At 44.6% G+C, this 20,785-nt stretch overlaps 1 protein-coding gene across 1 annotated transcript in view; it reads left to right on the top strand.

Annotated features, from left to right (window-relative positions):
- The window catches only part of gabrg3 (gamma-aminobutyric acid type A receptor subunit gamma3), a 657,746-nt gene that overhangs the window by 345,605 nt on the left and 291,356 nt on the right, over positions 1 to 20,785 (top strand). The window contains exon 6 of the mRNA XM_072576994.1: positions 1,147 to 1,284. Within this exon, the coding sequence (XP_072433095.1) occupies positions 1,147 to 1,284 (138 nt within the window). The remainder of the gene's footprint in view (positions 1 to 1,146; positions 1,285 to 20,785) is intronic.

Genomic DNA, 20,785 nt, shown 5'->3' with positions numbered 1-20,785 from the left:
TAAAAGTGTCATCCAGTTCATTCATTACATATAAGATAATCAGAGGGTTAGATAGGGTGGACAGGAAAAGACTTTTTCCTTGGATGGTGATGGCTAACACGAGGAGACATAGCTTTACATTGAGGGGTGATAGATATAGGATAGATGTCAGAGGTAGTTTCTTTACTCAGAGTAGTAGGAGTGTGGAACGCACTGCCTGCAACAGTAGTAGACTCACCAACTTTAAGGGCATTTAAATGGTCATTTAAACTTATGGCTAAAAATGGAATAGTGTAGGTTAGATGGGCTTCAGGTATGTTCCACAGGTCAGCACAAATGTACTACGCGGGAATATTCTATGTTCTATGTATTAGAGGGCAGGAATTTGGCTTTGGTCTGATTTAAGCATGACTTCAGATCTAAAACAATATTGAAGACACTTAACTGTCCTCTGGGCAATAAACACTGTCAAAACCAGTGACACCCACATCCCATAAATGACTTAAAAAGAATAATCTTGTCTCTTTATGTGTTAATGTATTTTAAAATAGGAGTATCTTTTCCCTGTTATCAGAACGACTATGGTTTCAGTGGATATACGATTAATTAGATCATTTGCTATTGATCTGCACCGAGTTAATTTACTAATGAAAGTAATGATTAAGACAAGGGTGTATTTCCATACAAATATCCTTGACTGAGATTTCTGTGTTTAAAGTGGTCAAGGTAATGGTGGCAACATAGTTAAAAAAGACCCACTGATTCCTCCAGCCAGCTGGCCCTTACAGCATGGCATTTTAACTCCCATATTATATCCCCACCCCACAACATCTTAACTCTAACCTTTCTTCGTTGTTTGTATCCTGTATCCTACATTGTGCTGGTACATTCTAGGTAATTGGGAGGGCACGCACCCATGCAGTTTATTGGGGAACATTGCTCTCCACCCTACTCGGAAATCAAGTTAAATCGCAGATAATGCCAAAAAAACCCAGAGGGAAAATTAGGATCACAAGAGGAATAGAGTTGGTAATTTTTTTCCCATTTCCCTTTGGCAACTGAAACTGTGTCATGAAGTGTGTTGTTTTATGTCACAAAGTCTACATTATAATTGTGAGCAAAGTGCTGTGCATTTGACAATAAAGTCTGTTCTGATCTTTCTTCCAGATGGATACCCAAAAGAAGAGATGGTCTACAAGTGGAGGAAGAATTCAGTGAAAACAGGCAATGAGAAATCCTGGCGACTCTATCAGTTTGATTTCTTGGGCTTGAGAAACACAACGAAAATCATTGAAACAACTGCAGGTATTGCACCGAAGTTCTTGTTAGTTTTCAAAGCTCAATGTTTAAATGTCTTATTCTCCTCAAACACTGAGGCTTCCAGTTGAGTGTTAAGGTTAAGAAGTGTTATTTAAGTACACTGTCAATCAATTGAGACAAGCACTGAAGGAAGCAACGTAGTGACAAGATGCAATGAAGCATATAATGAAACTGGATTGCATTTTGTGAGCGCGGTTTTCCTTGCTGAAAATGGAGTCAATATTGCCAGTCATTCAGTCCAGGGTTGATTGGATTGGTTATTTTAATAAGTCATTGGACTGACCAGGTTAAAAGAAAAGTGGCAAATGCAATTTATTCCTGAGACGTGACGTAATTCATGTGAGGAGTACGTCAAGGCAATGGCAATAAATGAGGTGGTGCTGAGAAGAACAGTAAACGTTTGGAAGATTCAGACCAGTGACTACAGTTCGGGAAATAACTGCTATGGCTGTGAAGCACTTTTAAGTGTAGAAAATGCAGGAAATGAATATTCTGTTTCACCACATCTTTCAAAAAATTCCTATCCACTAAAAATGTTAAATCTCAAAGATTCCAGTTTTGTTTCCAGCTCTCAGGATTTATTCTTCCTTTTTCTTGTCAAGCCTGGTCCCAATCTCAGCGATCACCTCCTGCTCACTCATTCTGTCAGTCTCAGTCAGTCATTACTCGACGTGACTTGCTATATCATGCAACTGTCCACTAAAGTCTCCTTTCATGTGGCAGGTCCCAGAAATTGTGTGACACTCATTTTGCAGCCTTCCTCATCCGTGACAGTTCTGCTGTTTTTCACATCGTTAGGCTCCTAGGTCCTTCTGATTCTGTCAGCTCCTAAGACTGTGCTGGCTCCTGGACCTTCTCATTCAATCCTTCATTTTTCTCTTTCCCTGTCACATCTCTGATCCACGTGACGTATAGAGTCAGAGTCATAGAGATGTACAGCACAGAAACAGACCCTTCGATCCAACCCATCCATGTCAACCAGATATCCCAACCCAATCTAGTCCCACCTGCCAGCACCCGGCCCATATCCCTCCAAACTCTTCCTGTTCATATACCCATCCAGATGCTTTTTAAATGTTGCAGCTGATTGGTCAACATTCTGTAAATGATGGCGACAGCAAGTGGATATCTGTTGGAATGCAGTGAATCGACTGTCAAGAGTGGTCTCTACTTACTCTGAATGGACTGTGATGAATTTGTATGTGTGTGTTGATGGCTCCTTAAAAATAACATTCTTCTGATTAAACACAAAGCTAGCCCATCTGCCATCTCTGTTTGCATTCGTAAGAAAAGCAGGTGAAAGCCTTTCCTTTAAAGCACACTGAATGTTGTGGCAGTGAGCTGCCTTCTTGAACCATTACAGTCCACATGCTGGAGGTACACCCACAACACCATTAATGGGGGAATCCCAGGATTTTGACCCAATGAGTTGAGTCACGGCAAACACCAGGAACTGCAATAAAGTCACACAACAGATGCTGGAGATTTGACACAAAGACAGAAGTTCAGCAGGTCTGGCAGCAACTGCAGAAGGAAAGCAGATTTAATGTTTTAGGTTCAATGGCCCTTCTTCAGAACCCTGCAATATTGGGCTGATTGGCAGCAGTGCTTAGAGAAACCCTCTAGCTGCCAAGGATCCTGGAGTAGTAGGCCATCGAAGGTGGTCATTCAGCCCTATTACGCCAATCATTGGATGAGCTATCCAAGTAGTTCCACTCCCCCATTTTATCCCTGCAGCCCTGCATTTCTGAGTATTTATACACTTCCTTTTGAAAGACACTGTTGAATCTGCTTCCAACAGCCTTTCCGCCAGTGCAGACCAGAAATATCGTTAGGCTCCTAGGTCCTTCTGATTCTGTCAGCTCCTAAGACTGTGCTGGCTCCTGGACCTTCTCATTCAATCCTTCACTTCTCTTTCCCTGTCACATCTCTGATCCACGTGACGCATAGAGTCAGAGTCATAGACATGTACAGCACAGAAACAGACCCTTCGATCCAACCCGTCCATGTCAACCAGATATCCCAACCCAATCTAGTCCCACCTGCCAGCACCCGGCCCATAACTCTTTTGTGAAGACAAAAGTCTCCTCATCTACCCTATGTTTTTTTTTCCCATAAATTACATTACATTTGTATCCTCTGCATACTATCAGTGGAACACAACTTTCCCATCTTTCCATAATCTCCTGTGCTTAAGAAGAAAGAAAGGGAGAGAAAGGTATATAAGCGGGGGGGGAGCAAAAATGCACGTGCATTATGAAGTGTTCTTCTCACTCCCATCTCATTACAACATTTATGCTCATATACCTGATGATCCACATATGTAAAATTAAAATGGAAGACATTCATAGATTTATGTTGAAGTTGACAGTACTCCTATCAGTCTGCACGTCAGCACCAGAGTCTTGAATCGGCAACCCCTACTATCATAACTCACCATGCTTTCAGACAGCAAAGCCTTAAAATCTAGGTGAAAGTGAGGACTGCAAATGCTGGAGATCAGAGTCTAGATCAGAGTGGTGCTGGAAAAGCACAGCAGGTCAGGCAGCATCCGAGGAGCAGGAAAATCGATGTTTCGGGCAATAGCCCTTCATTCCTGATCTGGTGATTCCTCCCTAAACTGCAAGGTGTTAGAAAGGATTCTGAGGGATAGGATTTATGATCATCTGGAAGAGCATGGCTTGATTAAATGCAGTCAACACGGCTTTGTGAGGGGCAGGTCATGCCTCACAAACCTTATCGAGTTCTTTGAGGATGTGACTAGAAAAATTGATGAGGGTCAAGCTGTGGATGTGGTGTATGTGGACTTTAGCAAGGCATTTGATAAGGTTTCCCATGGTAGGCTCATTCAGAAGGTCAGGAGGAATGGGATTCAGGGGAACATAGCTGTCTGGATACAGAATTGGCTGGCCAACAGAAGACAGCGAGTGGTAGTAGAAGGAAAATATTCTGCCTGGAAGTCTGTGGTGAGTGGTGTTCCACAGGGCTCTGTCCTTGGGCCTCTATTGTTTGTAATTTTTATTAATGACTTGGATGAGGGGATTGAAGGATGGGTCAGCAAGTTTGCAGATGACACAAAGGTTGGAGGTGTAGACAGGTGTAGACAGAGGCTGTTGTAGGCTGCAGCGGGACATTGACAGGATGCAGAGATGGGCTGAGAGGTGGAAGATGGAGTTCAACCTGGATAAATACGAGGTGATGCATTTTGGAAGGTCAAATTTGAAAGCTGAGTACAGGATTAAGGATAGGATTCTTGGTAGTGTGGAGAATCTTGAGGTGCAGGTACATAGATCCCTTAAAATGGCCACCCAAATGGACAGGGTTGTTAAGAAAGCATATGGTGTTTTGGCTTTCATTAACAGGGGTATTGAGTTTAAGAGTCGTGAGGTCTTGTTGCAGCTCTATAAAACTTTGGTTAGACCGCACTTGAAATCCTGTGTCCAGTTCTGGTCGCCCTATAATAAGAAAGATGTGGATGCTTTGGAGCGGGTTCAGAGGAGGTTTACCAAAGATGCTGCCTGGACTGGAGGGCTTATCTTATGAAGAGAGGTTGACTGAGCTTGGACTTTTTTCATTGGAGAAAAGGAGGAGAAGAGGGGACCTAATTGAGGTATACAAGGTAATGAGAGGCATAGATAGAGTCGATAGCCAGAGACTATTTCTCAGGGCAGAAATGACTAACACGAGGGGTCATAGTTTTAAGCTGGTTGGAGGAAAGTATAGAGGGGATGTCAGAGGCGGGTTCTTTATACAGAGAGTTGTGAGAGCATGGAATGCGTTGCCAGCAGCAGTTGTGGAGGCAGGGTCATTGGGGACATTTAAGAGACTCCTCGACATACATATGGTCACAGAAATTTGACAGTGCATACATGAGGATCAGTGGTCGGCACAACATCGTGGGCTGAAGAGCCTGTTCTGTGCTGTACTGTTCTATGTTCTATGTTCTATGTTCTAAACCTCTCTTCCTCCTTCTGTCCTCCTTCAAGTCTGACTCTTTGACCAAAGTTCTTGTAATATATGGCTCTCTATCAAAATATGATTGATAATTTCTGTTGTAAACAATGTGGAAATGTTATACTTCACCAGAAATGCTATGTAAATGCACATTGTTGCATTATAATATGGGCTGATTTGGTCACCGAGTGTTTCTTATTTCGTATGTATGCTCTTAGATATCACGGGCTGGATAAATATCTTTTTGTCACTGTCTGAATGCAGAACGAATATCTGCCACTTGGAGAATAACACTGTGATAAATACAATAACTGTGACTGATTAAACTGCTGTAACCTTTCTTTCAAATTGTTCTTGCAATGACCTGACTGCTTCGACGAAGGGAAATCAGATGCAGTCAATCTGTCCAAGTTTTGCAGACAGCGTTACCTGGCACCTAGCATTTAGTAAAAAAAAAGCTCTTACGAGGGCAGTGATATGTCACAGGAGACATTTGCAAAATGTTACCTGGAAGGCATGTCACAGACAGAACTCCCTAGCTGTGTTATAGCGTGGAAATTGCTGAAGTTTCTTCCTGTGCTGTTGCTATAGCCTGCCAAATTGGATAGGCCCAAGGTGATTTGAACTGGCTTATGTCATGTTAGCAGGGTTCATTGAGCATTGTGAAATGCACTCTGTAAGATCTTCCTTGAGAAAGTGGTGTCGAATAACTTACCTTAAGCCCAGAGGGCATTTTGAGAAAACTTGTAACAACTTAATTCATACGCACTGTGCATTTAATAAGAGCACACATTATTTTCGAGCATTTAATTTTCAGGTGTGATATAAAACCGAGGCGAAATCTGCCCTCTCAAGTGGACTTTAAAGATCGCAAGGAAATATTTTGAAGAATAGCAAGAGAGTTAACCCATGAACATCATAAAAAAGAGATTATCTTGTCATTATTGTCTAGCTGTGTGCACATTGGCTGTCACATTTCCTCCATTGCAGCAGCAACACTTCATGGAGCAGCTCATTGGCTGTAAAGGGGTTTGGAATACCCTGTGAACATGAAAAGTACAGCTGAAATGTGTGTTTTTTTATTTACCGATAACTGTAGATGGTCCTGCAGAGTAAAGGACAAAAATTCCAATGGCATTGTACAGGCCCAAATTTTGAAATCGTTAATACTCTAAGGTCGATGTGGAGGTGCCAGTGTTGGACCGAGGTGGACAAGGGTAAAAATCACACAACACCAGGTTATAATCCTGTTGTTCTATAATCTGGTGTCGTGTCATTTTTAACTCTAATTTTGGGCACTCAAATCAGTGTTAGCATCACATCCCAGGGAGGACGATTAATTCAGGAGGATGTTTTTTTTCTCTGCTTTGTCAGTCTATTGCTGGCTGGATCCTCAAATGAAAAATTGATGCATTGCCATATGGAATCTGTGACTATCACAAATTCAGCTGAGGATGGTACCTGAGCCAGCTTTCTACAAACCAAAACTCAAGCTGCTGACAGTGGAGTGAAAGTTTGCAACTAATTCCCCAGACTTTTGCAGATGGGCTGAACTTCCTGGTACCTGCCACCTTTTGCATCTGCATCACATGAGGTCTCAGGAAGAAGCCAGCTCGCCAGAGTTAATGTCCTCGTTTCTAATTACTTGTGCGAGCAAAAACATACTTTCTGATTGCATGCAGACATGCAGCAAGTAAGGTATTGTCCCTGCTGGAGTTTGGAGTTAGTAGCTGCTGCTTTCAAGATTGAGGGCTCTGGACCGAGTGTACAGGGAGAGCACTTCTGAGGAAGGGTCACGGAACCCAAAATGTTAACTCTGATTTCTCTCCCCAGATGCTGCCGGACCTGCTGAGCTTTTTCAGCAAATTATGTTCTTGTTTCTGATCTCCAGCAGTTCTTCGGTTTTTATTTGGAGAGGGAGAAACTATCCCCACTCACAAAAGGGTCAGGAACCACAGGGCACAGTTTTGCAAAAGCGGCAATTGTGCTGTGACAGAATGCTTGTTTAGGCAGACAGTAGTGAAGATTCGGAATGCATTGCCTTGAAGTATGCTGACGGTTTGTTCAAAAGAGGCATTGAATGATTATTTAAATTGAAAAACACTGCTCAAAGTTTACCGGCATGGAGATTAGCAATGAGTTCAAATACTCAGAGAGCCTCTGCAGACGTGATGGACCCAATGACCTCTTTCTGCATTGTAGCAATTCAATGATTCTGCTTTATTTGATTCATTATAGTCACATGTATCTAGGTTTTGAATTGAATTGAATTTATTGTCACGTGTACTGAGGCATTGTGAAAAGCTTTGTCTTGCGAGCAATTCACGCTGATCACAGAGTTAAGTAGCATAGATAGTAAATAATAGGTAAACAGTGGCAAACACATAAACACAGGTACGGCCGAATGTTAAGAGTTTCTGAGTCCATTCAGTATTCTAACAACAGGAGGGTAGAAACTGTTTTGAAACTGGCTGGTGCATGTGTTCAGGCTTCTGTACCTTCTCCCCGATGGTGGAGATTGTAGAAAAACATTGCCAGGGTGGGATGGATCTTTGAGAATGCTGGCAGCCTTTCCTTGACAGCGGGCCTGGTAGATGGATTCTATAGATGGGAGGTTGGCCTTTGTGATTGTCTGGGCCGAGTTCACCACTCTCTGTAACTGTCCCTGATCCTGAATGATACAGTTGCCATACCAGGTAGTGATACATCCAGACAGAATGATCTCGATGGCACACCTATAAAAGTTGGCAAGAGTATTCGCCGTCATACCAAATTTCCTCAGCTGCCGAAGGAAGAAGAGACATTGTTGGGCCCTTATAACCAGTGCATCCACATGAAGAGTCCAAGAGGGTTTGTTGTGGATGACCACACTCAGGAGTTTGACACTGTCCACTAATTTCACTTCTGTGCTGTTAATGTGTAGGGGCATGAGTAACATACTGCCAAAAGTCAATAATGAATTCCTTGGTTTTGCTGGCATTGAGAGCTAGTTTGTTCTCAGTGCACCATTTTTCCAGGTCTTCCACTTCCTGTCTGTAGTCTGTTTCATCGCCATCTCAGATTCAACCGACTATGGTGGTGTCATCAGCGAACTTGTAAGTGGCATTAGTCTGGTATTTGGCGGCACAGTCATGGGTATACAATGAGTACAGTAGAGGGCTGAGTACGCCCCCTGGGGAGCTTCAGTATTGAGTATTAGTGACGATGAAATATTGTCCCCAATCTTCACTGATTGTGGCCTGTAGATCAGGAAGCTGAGGATCCAGTTGCAGAGAGTGGGGCTTAGTCCAAGATCACAATGTTTAGTAATCAGTCTCGAGGGGATAATAGTGTTGAAGGCTGAACTGTAGTCAATGAGTAGGATTCTTACGTAGCTGTTCTTGGTGTCAAGGTGTTTCAGGGAGGAGTGAAGGGCAAGTGATATGGCACCTGACATAGATCTGTTGGTCCAGTAGACAGATTGGAGTGGGTCAAGAGTAGTGGGGAGACTGGAGTTGATTAATGCCATGACCAGCCTTTCAAAGCACTTCATGACCACCGAAGCTAGGGCCATTGGGCCGTAGCCATTGAGACATGCTGCATGAGCCTTCTTAGACACAGGGATGATGTTGGCCCTCTTAAAACAGGCAGGGATAGTGGCCTACTGCAGGGAGAGGTTGCAGATACAGTGTACAGAGGTACAGTGTAAAGTTTTGTTTTGCCTGCAGTACAGGCAGATCGTAACATTCAAAGACACAAAGATCATAAGGTGTTTGAACAGAGCGAAGAATGCTAGGTTACCCCTGCAAAGAAGGTGTATGAACATAAGACCAACATTAGATTTGAATTTTGAGAGGTCCGTTCAGAAGTCTAACAACAGTAGGAAAGACCCTGTTCTTGAACCTGTTGGCTCGTGTGTTTAAGCTTGTGTATCTTCTGTCTGATGGCAGAGTTTGGAAGAGATTATAACCAGGGTGAGAGAGGTCTTTGAAGATGTTGACTGCCTTTCCTTGGCAACGAGAAGTGTAGGTGGAATCAATGGATGGAAGGTTGGCTTGCGCAGTAGTCTTTACTCCCTTCACAAAGTGTTAGTCTGTTCCAGGCACTGATTGAGATTGGGTGGCCAAATGTAAGTTGCTCAGGGCATGGAGGATGACAGAGAGTGAAAGGCTGGAAGGCAATGAGCTTGTTCAAGGAGACTGGCCAAGCTTCATGATTCTCTCTGGAAGTGAGGCAAACTGACCAGAATATTCAGCTGCAGGTGTCCACTCCGACAATCCGTGTGATGCTCCTGGCTCACAGAGAATGAACATTTGTCCTGGTATCCTTTAAATAAGACAGGAGGACCTTCAACCTCTTGAGCTAATAGACTTACTGATCACCTCTGTCATAGAACACAGTATGTTCTTGAGCATGCAAATGTAATGAACTAAGAACCATGTGAAAAACGTTACCTGTCTGTGAATAGGAGAGACTTATCCGAGTATCTCATTCCACTGCTCACCATGTTGTATGAGCTCTCTGTACTATTGCTCGACTCAGAATATTTTTACTGCTGCCACCCTTTTTCCTGGCAGAGATTGTCAGGGCCTACCTGTCTGGTGTGGTAGAAGCAAACCACTCGGTGGTCTAACAAGTAGCAGCTCTTGTCCCATTGAGGTAGACCCATTGAGATCCCAAGTCGTTCTTCACCAAGCCCAAACAGCAGTGCCAACAGCAATCCACCATATTCACATTTCAAGATCATTTGACCCTTACGCAGCAGTGTACAACTCCACACCCATCATGGAACTTCGAGGCATAATGAAAGGTTCATTGAAGTTCAACTAGATCCATCAGGATTGCACCAGGTAGCACTGCGGACAACAACAAGGTCTTTATCCTTATCCTCCAGGTAAAGGCTTTCAGAGTAAGGAGGAAGTATTCATGACCATGCCCTAACTCCCCTCTGATTGTCCACTGCGCAACCCAGCCCACACTCCATGTTTGCACTTGAAGCCAATTATCAATGAGAGAAGAGTCGATGGACCCTATTTTTTCTTCAAATTCCAATGTTTATCTCTTGCCCAGATTCTGTAGCAAGAATGAACCGAGTTTCAGAGGTGAAACATTACAAAAGCAAAATGAAAAGTGTAGTGTGCACTTGCAGCGTGCTCTGTGGAAAAACCAACAAGTAGTCCTCATCCTCTATTCCTGAAATTCCCCTGTCTGACATGGAAAACACTTGGAAATAAAGTGCATTAGTGTGCAGCATGATGTTGCTTGCCTTAATACCCAAGCAGATGCCCAAACTTTTACTTTTGATTTGTTTCAAGGTCCAGAGACCAGGGTCACCAGCTCCACCATCCACATTATTGACCATTTGATGTCTAATTCTCACTTTTCTACAGTTGATGACTATGCCTCAGCAACTTGGGCTGTGAGCTGTGCAATTTCCTCCCTAAGTACTTCTACCTCTCTTGTATTCACTCTCTCTCCATCCTACTTTAAGATCTTCCTTAACCTACCTTTTTTTTGACCACCCCCTAGCCACTCTTCCAGTATCTCATGATGTATTCCTTTATTGATGGTATTACATAAATGCAAGTTGTTGTTGCATTGCTGCTTATGTTGCCATTATCACTAAAGGATGGCTCTCCATCCCATAAGAGCCATCCCATTTGGTTGTGCTTGCCATGACTAATTCAGAGTGAGGAAGTGTTTCCCATATTGTTCCTCCCAACCGTAAGTTACTGACTTTTGTGAGATATAGAATCCCAACAGTGTGGAAACAGGCCCTTCAGCCCAACAAGTCCACATTGACCCTCTGAAGACTTACCCCCTAGACCTATTCCCCTACTGCTCTACATTTACCCCAGACGAATACCGCCCAACCTACACATCCCTGAACAATATGAGCAATTTTAGCACGGCCAATTCACCTAACCTGCACACCTTTGGACTGTGGGAGGAAACCCACGCAGACACGGGGAGAATATGCAAACTCCACACAGACAGTCGCCTGAGACTGGAATCGAACCCAGCTCCCTGGTGCTGTGAGGCAACAGTGCTAAGCACCGAGCCACCATGCTACCCTGAGGTGGTTAGAAAGAGGTTAGAATGACTCTTTTACATGCATTGATCTGTTCCTGTTAAGTTCAGCTGCTTGGCATAATTCTACAGCCAACAGTCATCCTGCAGGTCGACTTAATCCCCTTGAGCATTTGTAGTGTGTAAGGGACTGAATCTAACACTGTAGCATTGTGCTCAGTTCTGCCTTATCAGCTGCATTCACTCTCTGTGGCAGCCTTGTGCTTTGCAAGGAGATGGTTTGCGCCAAGATGGCCAACTCTGTGTTGGACATCTCCTGGTATGGCTCAGGAAGATGCCCCACTCTGACAATGGCAGTCTCTGCCGCACAGTTTCCAGAGAAACACAGAGGGAGCTGGGAAGGTGCACACTCTGCTAGCCTCTGTTTTCTCTGGCCGGCTGAGCTTTTCCCTTCTCAACCAATGTCCTTCCAAACAGTCAGTCACCAGAACAACCCCTCACACCTTCTTAATCTGTAGTTCTGCCTACCCCCACCTCTAGTCCTGAAGAAGGGTTATACGCAGAACGTTGACTTCTCCACCTCCTGATGCTGATGCCTTGTTGTGATCTTGCAGCCTCCTGTTTGTCTACCAGAGTATATGGCTCTCAGTGACTGTCTCCCAGCTGGCAATGTCAGTGTTTGCCAGCTTCAGGTTTTCTATGATGAGCACCCTATTGAGAGTGTTACCTCAGTTGTAAGGCACTGATCTTACTGAAGAGTTCAGACAGGATCATAGACTGTTAAGGCAAAAAATTAAAAACTGTACACCTGTTGTCTGAGTCCCTAAATGGAAATGCAGCCTGTCTTTTCTTCTTAACTAGATGCCAGGGTTTATCTCAATGGAGGGTGTGCTTCAGTCAGTTCACTAATAGATGTGCTGACGATGGGCATTGAAAGATGATGGTGCTTCAGTCTACACAATTCACCCACTGCTCCTGGCCTCTAAAATCTATCCTTGCCCACCAACTTCCCTTGATACACTCTGACAAAAACAATACAGGCCTGGTGCTCTTTTTATACTCCCAATTGTGAGCAATCAGTGAGGTGAGCAATCAGTGTCAGCTTAAGGTCCTCATCACCTTACTTCTAGTATTGACCTGGCAGAGCCCCCTACCTTTGCTGCTGACCAGCCTCCCACCCTGTGAAAAATTGTCCTCCCATCAGCCCCTCTGACCCGGGATCCAGTGACAGTCCTAGACCTCCAGATGGGAAGCATGTTGGCTGTATCCACCCTTCATCTGGTGGCATTGCTCCCCAATACACTTGATGGCCTCTGACTGGCTGGCAGCTCTTGGTGGGCACAACATTCACCTCACAATTATTCTAGCATTTTTGTTTGCATTTCAACTTTCTTCAGCTTTGCTTGTTGACTTACTGATCCCTGAGATCAAAGTACAGAAGTCTCAGTTTCCAGAGCCTTGTGCCCTACAAATGGCTCAGTGGTTAGCACTGCTGCCTCATAGCGCCCAGGATTCGGGTTCAATCCAACCCTCGGGTGACTGTCTGTGTGGGGTTTGCACATTCTCCATGTGTTTACATGGGTTTCCTCCAGGTGCTCCAGTTTCTTCCCACAGTCCAAAATGTGCAGACTAGGTGAATTGGCTATGGGGAATTCAAGGTTGCAGGGATGGAGTGGGTCTGGATGGGATGCGCTTCAGAGGGACAGTGTGGACTCGATGGGCCAAATGGCATACTTCCACATGGTTGGGATTCTATGAAACATCTAGGGATCAGCTAATGTGAAAATGGATCAGAATATTTTTTTCCAGAGTGTCTGACAACGACCTCATCATTGTATCTAATGAGAAGCAAGACAAGTTCTCCCTTAAGTCTTAGTTTGGAGGTGCTGGTGTGTACAAAGTTAAAAATCAGGTTAAACACCAGGTTATTGTCCAGCAAGAGCAGCGCTCCGAAGGCTAGTGCTCCCTTAAGTCTGTTTGATTTGACTTATTATTGTCACCTGTAACGAAATACAGTGAAAAGTATTGTTTTGTATACTATCCAGATAAATCATACTACATGAGTGCTTCAGGGTAATAGAACAGAATGCAGAATATCGTGTTAGATATACAGAGAAGGTGCAGAGAAAGATCAACTTTAATATGTTCCTCAGGCGTCGAAACATTCCCTCATATGATTCCCTTTTGCCCTAGTTTATGAATCCCCAACATACCCTTGGCTCAGTGTTGTTCCTTGCATTTGACCTTAACCCCTTCACTCCCTTTCTCTATCAGGCACAGACCAGGCATAATACAAAGAACAGCAGCTGCTGGAAATTTGGAACAAAATGCCGGAGAAACTCAGCAGATACGACTAGCATCTGTAGAGAAAAAGTAGAGCTAACGTTTCGGGTCCGGGGGCCATGCCTTCAAAACAGAAGTTGCCAGACTTGCTGAATTTTTCCAGTAATTGGTGAGTGGCACATTGGGACAGTGGTTGGCATGCTGCCTCACAATGCCAGGGTCTATGGTTCGACTATTCCCAGCCTCAGGCAACTGTCTGTGTGGAATTTGCATGTTCTCTTGGTGCCTGCACGGATTTCTTCCCACAGTTCAAAGATGTGCAGGTTAGAGTGGATTGGCCATGCTAAATTGCCCATAGTGTCCAGGGATGTGCAGGCTAGATGGATAAGTCATAGGGAATATAGAGGTTGGGAGGGATGCTCTTTGGAGGGTTGGGTGTGGACTCAATGGGCCAAATGACCCGCTTCCACATGGTGGGGATTCTATAACTTCTGTTTTTGTTACAATCCAGACACGACAGCCCATCTTTCAAATAGACCTGCAGCCCTGCTGGTTACTCAAATAAAGTCACGTATTAAAAACCTGTCTATAACGGTATGAAATGAAGAATTAAATATATTGCAGAGTAGTAGAAGGAACCGCCAAGAAAAACATTATACAGATGCAATCTGGATTGCAAATCAAATGTTAAAGAGAGAAAGGACATTTTTGTGGAAAGCAAATAAATAAAATTGGAAAGGGATAACAGAGAGTTTGTAATGCGCTGGGTGTTAAGATATCTTGGACAGCGCAGTGATGCCAATAGTACGGTTTCAATTCCCATACCAACTGAGGTTACCATGAAGGTGCCACCTTCTTAACTTCTCCCCTCCTCAGGAATGGTGACCCTCAGGTAAACTTCACCAGCAATTCTCTTTCTCTCTCTCTCTCTCTCTCTCTGTAATGAGAGCGCAGACCTATGGATTTTACCTTTTACAAGCGTCATGATTCAGCTCAGGACAATATGATCTCTGGTTTTACAGGATGTTGACTAACTTCTTGGATTCAGTTTTGATTCACAAAAGCCCTTTAGATTGATTACAGCTTGAGAAATCTCTGTTGTTTCCTAGATAAGGGAAAGCTGTTGGCCACGATTCTCTGTTTGTTCAGATAATATTATGGGATCCTTTAACGCCCACCTGAACAGACAGCTGGGGCTCAGCTTGGCATCTCATTCCAAAAAAAACCACCAGCTCTGAAGTAACAGCATTCCCTCAGTGCCACATTGAAATGTCAGCTTTGATTATGTGCTCAGAACTTGCGTTGAGACTGGAACCCACAACCTTTGGAGTCAGAGATGTGATAAGGCACTTTGAAAGCGAGCTAAGTATTTAACAACAGATCAGCAATAGAGCCTTTGGGACCGTCAATTCTGGTTGGTGGAAAGACATGGAGCTGGTATACAGGGACAGGGATCCAGGTGAATCACCATTTGTTTTGTAAGGCAGTTTTGACTGTCAGCTCCTAGTTATGCCCGAAAGGTGGTATTCAACCAGCGTATTCACTTTTATAAGGGGCAACTTTATGTATCAAAGGGGTATCGACACCAGATAAGGGTTAGCAGTGACGTGTCCACAGATTTTAACAGCAAATCATCAAATTATTCACAGAAAACAAAGATAAAAATCAAATTACTGTGTATGGTGGAAAAACAGAAAATGCTGGAGGAATTATGCAGGTCCAACAACCTCTATGGAGGAAGAAACAGAGAGCTGAAGTTTACTTTTTTATTGGCTAAGTGTGAGCTTAATGGAGAGATTCTCGCCAAGTGAGATTTCTTGCCACGTCTTACCAAATGCACCTCATTAATGATCTACTCCATCCCTATGGTGTCCGTCATGTCCAATACGATCCCCATTTTACCACATGAATTCCAGAACAATTTGCCCCTCGCAGGGTATTTGCTGAAACACCAGCCTCTCTGGCACCATCTTGAACAGGCATCTGTGAACGCGGACCGACACGGGCGTTCCGGAGCTGCACTCCTGGGTCAAGGGCAAAGTCATTAAAAGAAAAGATGGCGCTGCGACTCTCCAACAGGAACCTGGAGGTTCCGGTTGAAGGGTTGGTCCAGAGGACAAGCAGCTTCCTGGATGACTGGCAGCGAGGCCGTGCTACTGGACCCTGGCAGCTTGGTGTGAGGTCGCCACTAGGTCAGTGCAGTGTTAGGGGTGTGGGGAAATGGGCAGCAGTGTCAAACGAATGTCAGTGATCTTCTCGACTGTGCCAGGGTAAATGCCACACACCTTTCTCTGCTTCCTCACACTCACTCAATAGTGCACTCACCTCCCACCTAGGCTCATGCTGGAGCAATCTCACTGTTGCTGGCAACACTTGTTTTCACCTGTTCTCCCTCACACCCAACCTCCCAAACCATGAACTCTCCTGTGCTATCTCCTCACTCCCTCGGAATCCCTCAGCCAGCTTTCCGCCTCCTGCTTCAGCACGAACAGCTCTTACACCTCACACATTCGCTCCCTTTCTCTCGTTCCAGAAGATAGCCCACAATAGGACAGAAAGGACCCAGAAAGTGGGAGGAGAGAACTCTAACATTCGACTCTTCAGGAGAGAATCCTAGTACCACAGGAGACAACTTTGAGTGATCCTCCAGGGCTGCTGACACATCCATGTTCCATGAACTGAATCCATACCATTTTTCATCCCGCTCCAGCCCTCGCAGTAACTTTGCTGCAAGTCTCATTCATTGCGCACCACTTCTAACCACTGGCCACAATGCTTTCTCTGATGTTGTGTTGGACAGGTACTGCTGGGATCTCCATTGTCTCTACAAGAAATGGCCGGCATTGCCAAATACCCCATTCTTGATCTCTGACGGAGAGAGCATTGAGATCTTGAAGAAAGCATTGACACGGCTGCCACCTGAGCTCCCCCACAACCCCCCTGCCTCCACCCAACCAGACCAAGTGACTGGCACTTTGGAGGGAATGTTAATCTTCAAGAGTGTGGGTCCACAATCTGATGAGCACCTCGCTGTGAAAGCTCTGCTACTGCTGGTGTTGGAAGAAATGCCCCAAATCCAGAACATTTGGAGGACCACCAGAGACCAACAAACTGCTCAACCCCCAACAATAGAGGATCCTAGAGAGTCGGCACTCAGGGACTTGATTCTGAGCAACACGGAGGATCTTCCCAGTCAGCAGCAAGCTGCAGTTGGCAGGTCGTCATTCTGATTTCCATGCTGAAATTTCTCAATGTTCTGCTTGCTTAGGCAAGTTGTTAGAGGGAATCCTGAGGCATTTAGAAAGGCAAGGATTGATGAGGGATAGTCTGGAAGGCATTGTGTGTGGAAAATCATGTCTCACGAACTTGATTGAGTTTTTTAAAGAAATAACAAAGAGAATTGATGAGGGCAGATCAGTGGACGTGATCAACATGGATTTGAGTAAGGCATTCGACAAGGTTCCCTAAGGGAGACTGGATAGCAAAGTTAGATCTCATGGAATACAGGGAGAACTAGCCATTTGGATATTGAATTGGCTCAAAGGTAGAAGACTGAGGGTGGTGGTGGAGGGTGGATTTTCAGAGAGGAAGCTGAATATCAATACCATATCTGGCACAGAGGAAGGTGGTTATGGCTGTTGCGGGCCAATCAGGACATCACTGAAGGATTTCCTGAGGGAAGTGTCCTAGGCCCAACCACCTTCAACCTCTTCCTCAATGATCTTTCCTCCATCATAACATCAGACGTGGGCGTGTTCACTGATGATTGCACAATATTCACTATCATTCATGTCTCTTCTGATACTGAAGCAGTCCATGTTCAATTGCAACAAAATCTGGACAATATACAGGCTTGGTCTGACAAGTAGCAAGTAACATTCACGCCACACAAATGCCAGGTAATGATCATCTCCAACAAGAGACAAACTAACCACAGCCTCTTGATATTTAATGCTGGAACCATCTCTGAACCCCCCCATAATCAACATCTTGGGTGTTACCATTGACAAGAAACTGAACTGGACTTGCCACATAAGTAGGGAGGTTAAAAAAAACAGGTGAGAGGCTAGGACTACAGCAGTGAGTAACTTACCTCCTGACTCCCTAAAATCTGTCCAACAACTACAAGGCACAAGTGGGGAGTATGATGGAATACTTCCCATGTGTCTGGATGGGTGCAGCTTCAACGACACTCAAGAAGCTTGACACCATCCAGGACAAAGCAACCCACTTAATTGGCACCACATCCACAATTACCCAATCAGTGGCAGCAGTGTGTACCATCTACAACATCAATGTTTACTGTGGAGAAGGACATGGAAGATATAGAACGTGGGGAAAGAGATGGTGACATCTTGAAAAATGTCCATACTACAGAGGAGGAAGTGCTGGATGTCTCGAAATGCATAAAAGTGGATAAATCCCCAGGACCTGATCAGGTGTACCCTAGAACTCTGGGAAGCTAGGGAAGTGATTGCTGGGCCCCTTCCTGAGGTATTTGTATCATCGATAGTCACAGGTGAGGTGTGCCGGAAGGTTGGAGGTTGGCAAACGTGGTGCCATTATTTAACAAAGATGGGAAAGAAAAACCAGGGAAGTACAGACCAGTGAGCCTGACATCAGTGGTGGTGGGCAAGTTGCTGGAGGGAATCCTGAGAGACAGGAAGTACATGCATTTGGAAAGGCAAGGACTGACTAGGGATAGTCAACATGGCTTAGTATGTGGGAAATCATGTCTCACAAACTTGATTGAGCATTTTGAAGAAGTAACAAAGAGGATTGACGAAGACAGATCAATGGACATGATCTACTTGGACTTCAGTAAGATGTTCGACAAGATTCCCCATGGCAGACTGGTTAGCAAGGTTAGATCTCATGGAATACAGGGAAAACCAGCCATTTAGATACAGAATTGGCTTGCAGGTAGAAGACCTGTGGTGGAGGGTTGCTTTTCAGACTAGATGCCTGTGACCAGTGGAGTTCCACAAAGATCGGTGCTGAGTCCACTACTTTTCGTCATTGACGTGAATGATTTGGATGTGAACATAGTTAGTAAGTTTGCAGCTGACACAAAAATTGGAGATGTAGTGGACAGCAAAGAAGGTTACCTCAGATTACAATGGGATCTTGATCAGATGGGCCAATGGGCTGAGGAGTAGCAGATGAAGTTTAATTTAGATAAATGCGAGGTGCTGCATTTTGGGAAAGCAAATCAGAGCAGGACTTATACACTTAATGGTAAGGTCCTAGGGAGTGTTGCTGAACTAAGAGACCTTGGAGTACAGGTTCATAGCTCCTTGAAAGTGGAGTCACAGGGAGATAGGATAGTGAAGAAGGCTGTTGATATGCTTTCCTTTACTGGTCAGAGTACTGAGTACAGGAGTTGGGAGGTCATGTTATGGCTGTACAGGTCATTGGTTAAGCCACTTTTGGAATATTGGTCTACTTCCTTTTGGAAAGATGTTGTGAAACCTGAAAGGGTTCAGAAAGGATTTACAAGAATGTTGTCAAGCTTGGAGAATTTGAGCTATAGGGAGAGGCTGACTAGGCTAGCGCTGTTTTCCTGCAGCATCGGAGGCTGGGGGGGGTGACCTTATAGAGGTTTATAAGATTATGAGGGGCATGCATGTGATAAATAGACAAGGTCTTTTCCTTGGGGTGGGGGAGTCCAGAACTAGAGGGCATCGGTTTAGGGTGAGAGGGGAAAGATATAAAAGAGACCTAAAGGGCAACTTTTTCATGCAGAGGGTAGTGTGTGTATGGAATGAGCTGCCAGAGGAAGTGGTGGAGACTGGAACAATTACAACATTTAAAAGGCATCTGGATGGGTACATGAATAGGAAAGGCTTAGAGGGATATGGACCAAGTGCTGGCAAATGGCACTGAATTAGGTTAGGGTATCTGGTCGGCTTGGACGAATTGGACCTAAAGGTCTGGTTCCGTGCTGTAGATGTGCATAACTCTATGACTCTCAGGTGCATTGTAGAAATTCACCAAAGATCTTTAGATAGTGCTTTCCAAACCCACAACCACTTCCATCCAGAAGGACCGAGGGTACCAGAAACATGAGAAACTATGAGTTTCCATCCAAGCCACTCATATCCTGGCTTGAAAATATTCCTTCACTGTTGCTGGGTCAAAATCCTGGAATTCTCTCTAGGTTTCTCTCTGAGGGTCAACCTGCAGCGCATGGACTATAGCAGGTCAAGAAGACAGCTCACCCCCACCTCCTCAAGAGCAACCCAGGTTGGGCAGTTAATGGTGACCAGCCACTGACACCCATACCCTACAAGTGAACAAACAGACTAAGTTGAGTTGGTCCATTAATAAGGTGCTTAACAAACTATTGTTCTTCTTAATTAATAACTCGCCTGTGTTTAGTGAGGAACTTACCCCACTGCTCAACAAAAGCATAAACATCACAACCAAATGTCCCCAATATTGAGATGGGCCATGACTGATTCTGCCACAAATTCCACCATAGCCCACATCACTCAAACCCCGTGAGATTCTATCAGAGTTCATGTTTTGAGTCCAATTATGAAGCCAGATCTGAAGAAGAATCATATTGGGCACAAAATGATAACTCTGTTTCTCTCTCCACAGATGCTGTCAAATTTCCTCCTCTGGCGACTGTCTGTGTGAAGTTAGCACATTCTCCCCATGTCTGCGAGTGTTTTCTCCAGGTGCTCTGGAGAATCCAAAGATGTGCAGGTCAGATGAATTGGCCATGCTAAATTGCCCTGAGTGTTAGGTGCATTAGTCAGGGGTAAATACAGGGTAGGTTGAATGGGTCTGAGTGGGTTACTCTTTAGAGGGTCAGTTTGGACTTGGTGGGCCAAAGGGCCTGGTTCCATACTGTAAAGAATCTAATCATTGACCAAATTCATTCATCTTGGCTTTACAGCTTGACAAAGTTGCAATTGAGCTTGCTGCATGTGTGTTTCTAATCCTTAGTCCTTTAGTTGGTACATTACTTGATTTTCCCTCTGTGTGGCGTTTGCACATTTTCCCCATGTCTGCGTGGGTTTCCTCCGGGTGCTCCGGTTTCCTCCCACAGTCCAAATATGTGCAGGTTAGGTGAATTGGCCATGCTAAATTGCCCATAGCGTTAGGTGTAGGGGAATGGGTTTTGGTAGGTTGCGCTTTGGCGGGTCGGTGTGGACTTGTTGGGCTGAAGGGCCTGTTTCCACACTGTAAGTAATCTGATCTTAGCTCAAACAAGGCAAGAACTGTAGCA

The sequence above is a fragment of the Chiloscyllium punctatum genome, chromosome 9 (assembly GCF_047496795.1).
Source record: "Chiloscyllium punctatum isolate Juve2018m chromosome 9, sChiPun1.3, whole genome shotgun sequence".
NCBI lineage: Eukaryota > Metazoa > Chordata > Chondrichthyes > Orectolobiformes > Hemiscylliidae > Chiloscyllium > Chiloscyllium punctatum.
Note: the sequence above shows the minus strand (reverse complement) of the source record. Positions and strands in the feature narration are given on the sequence as shown.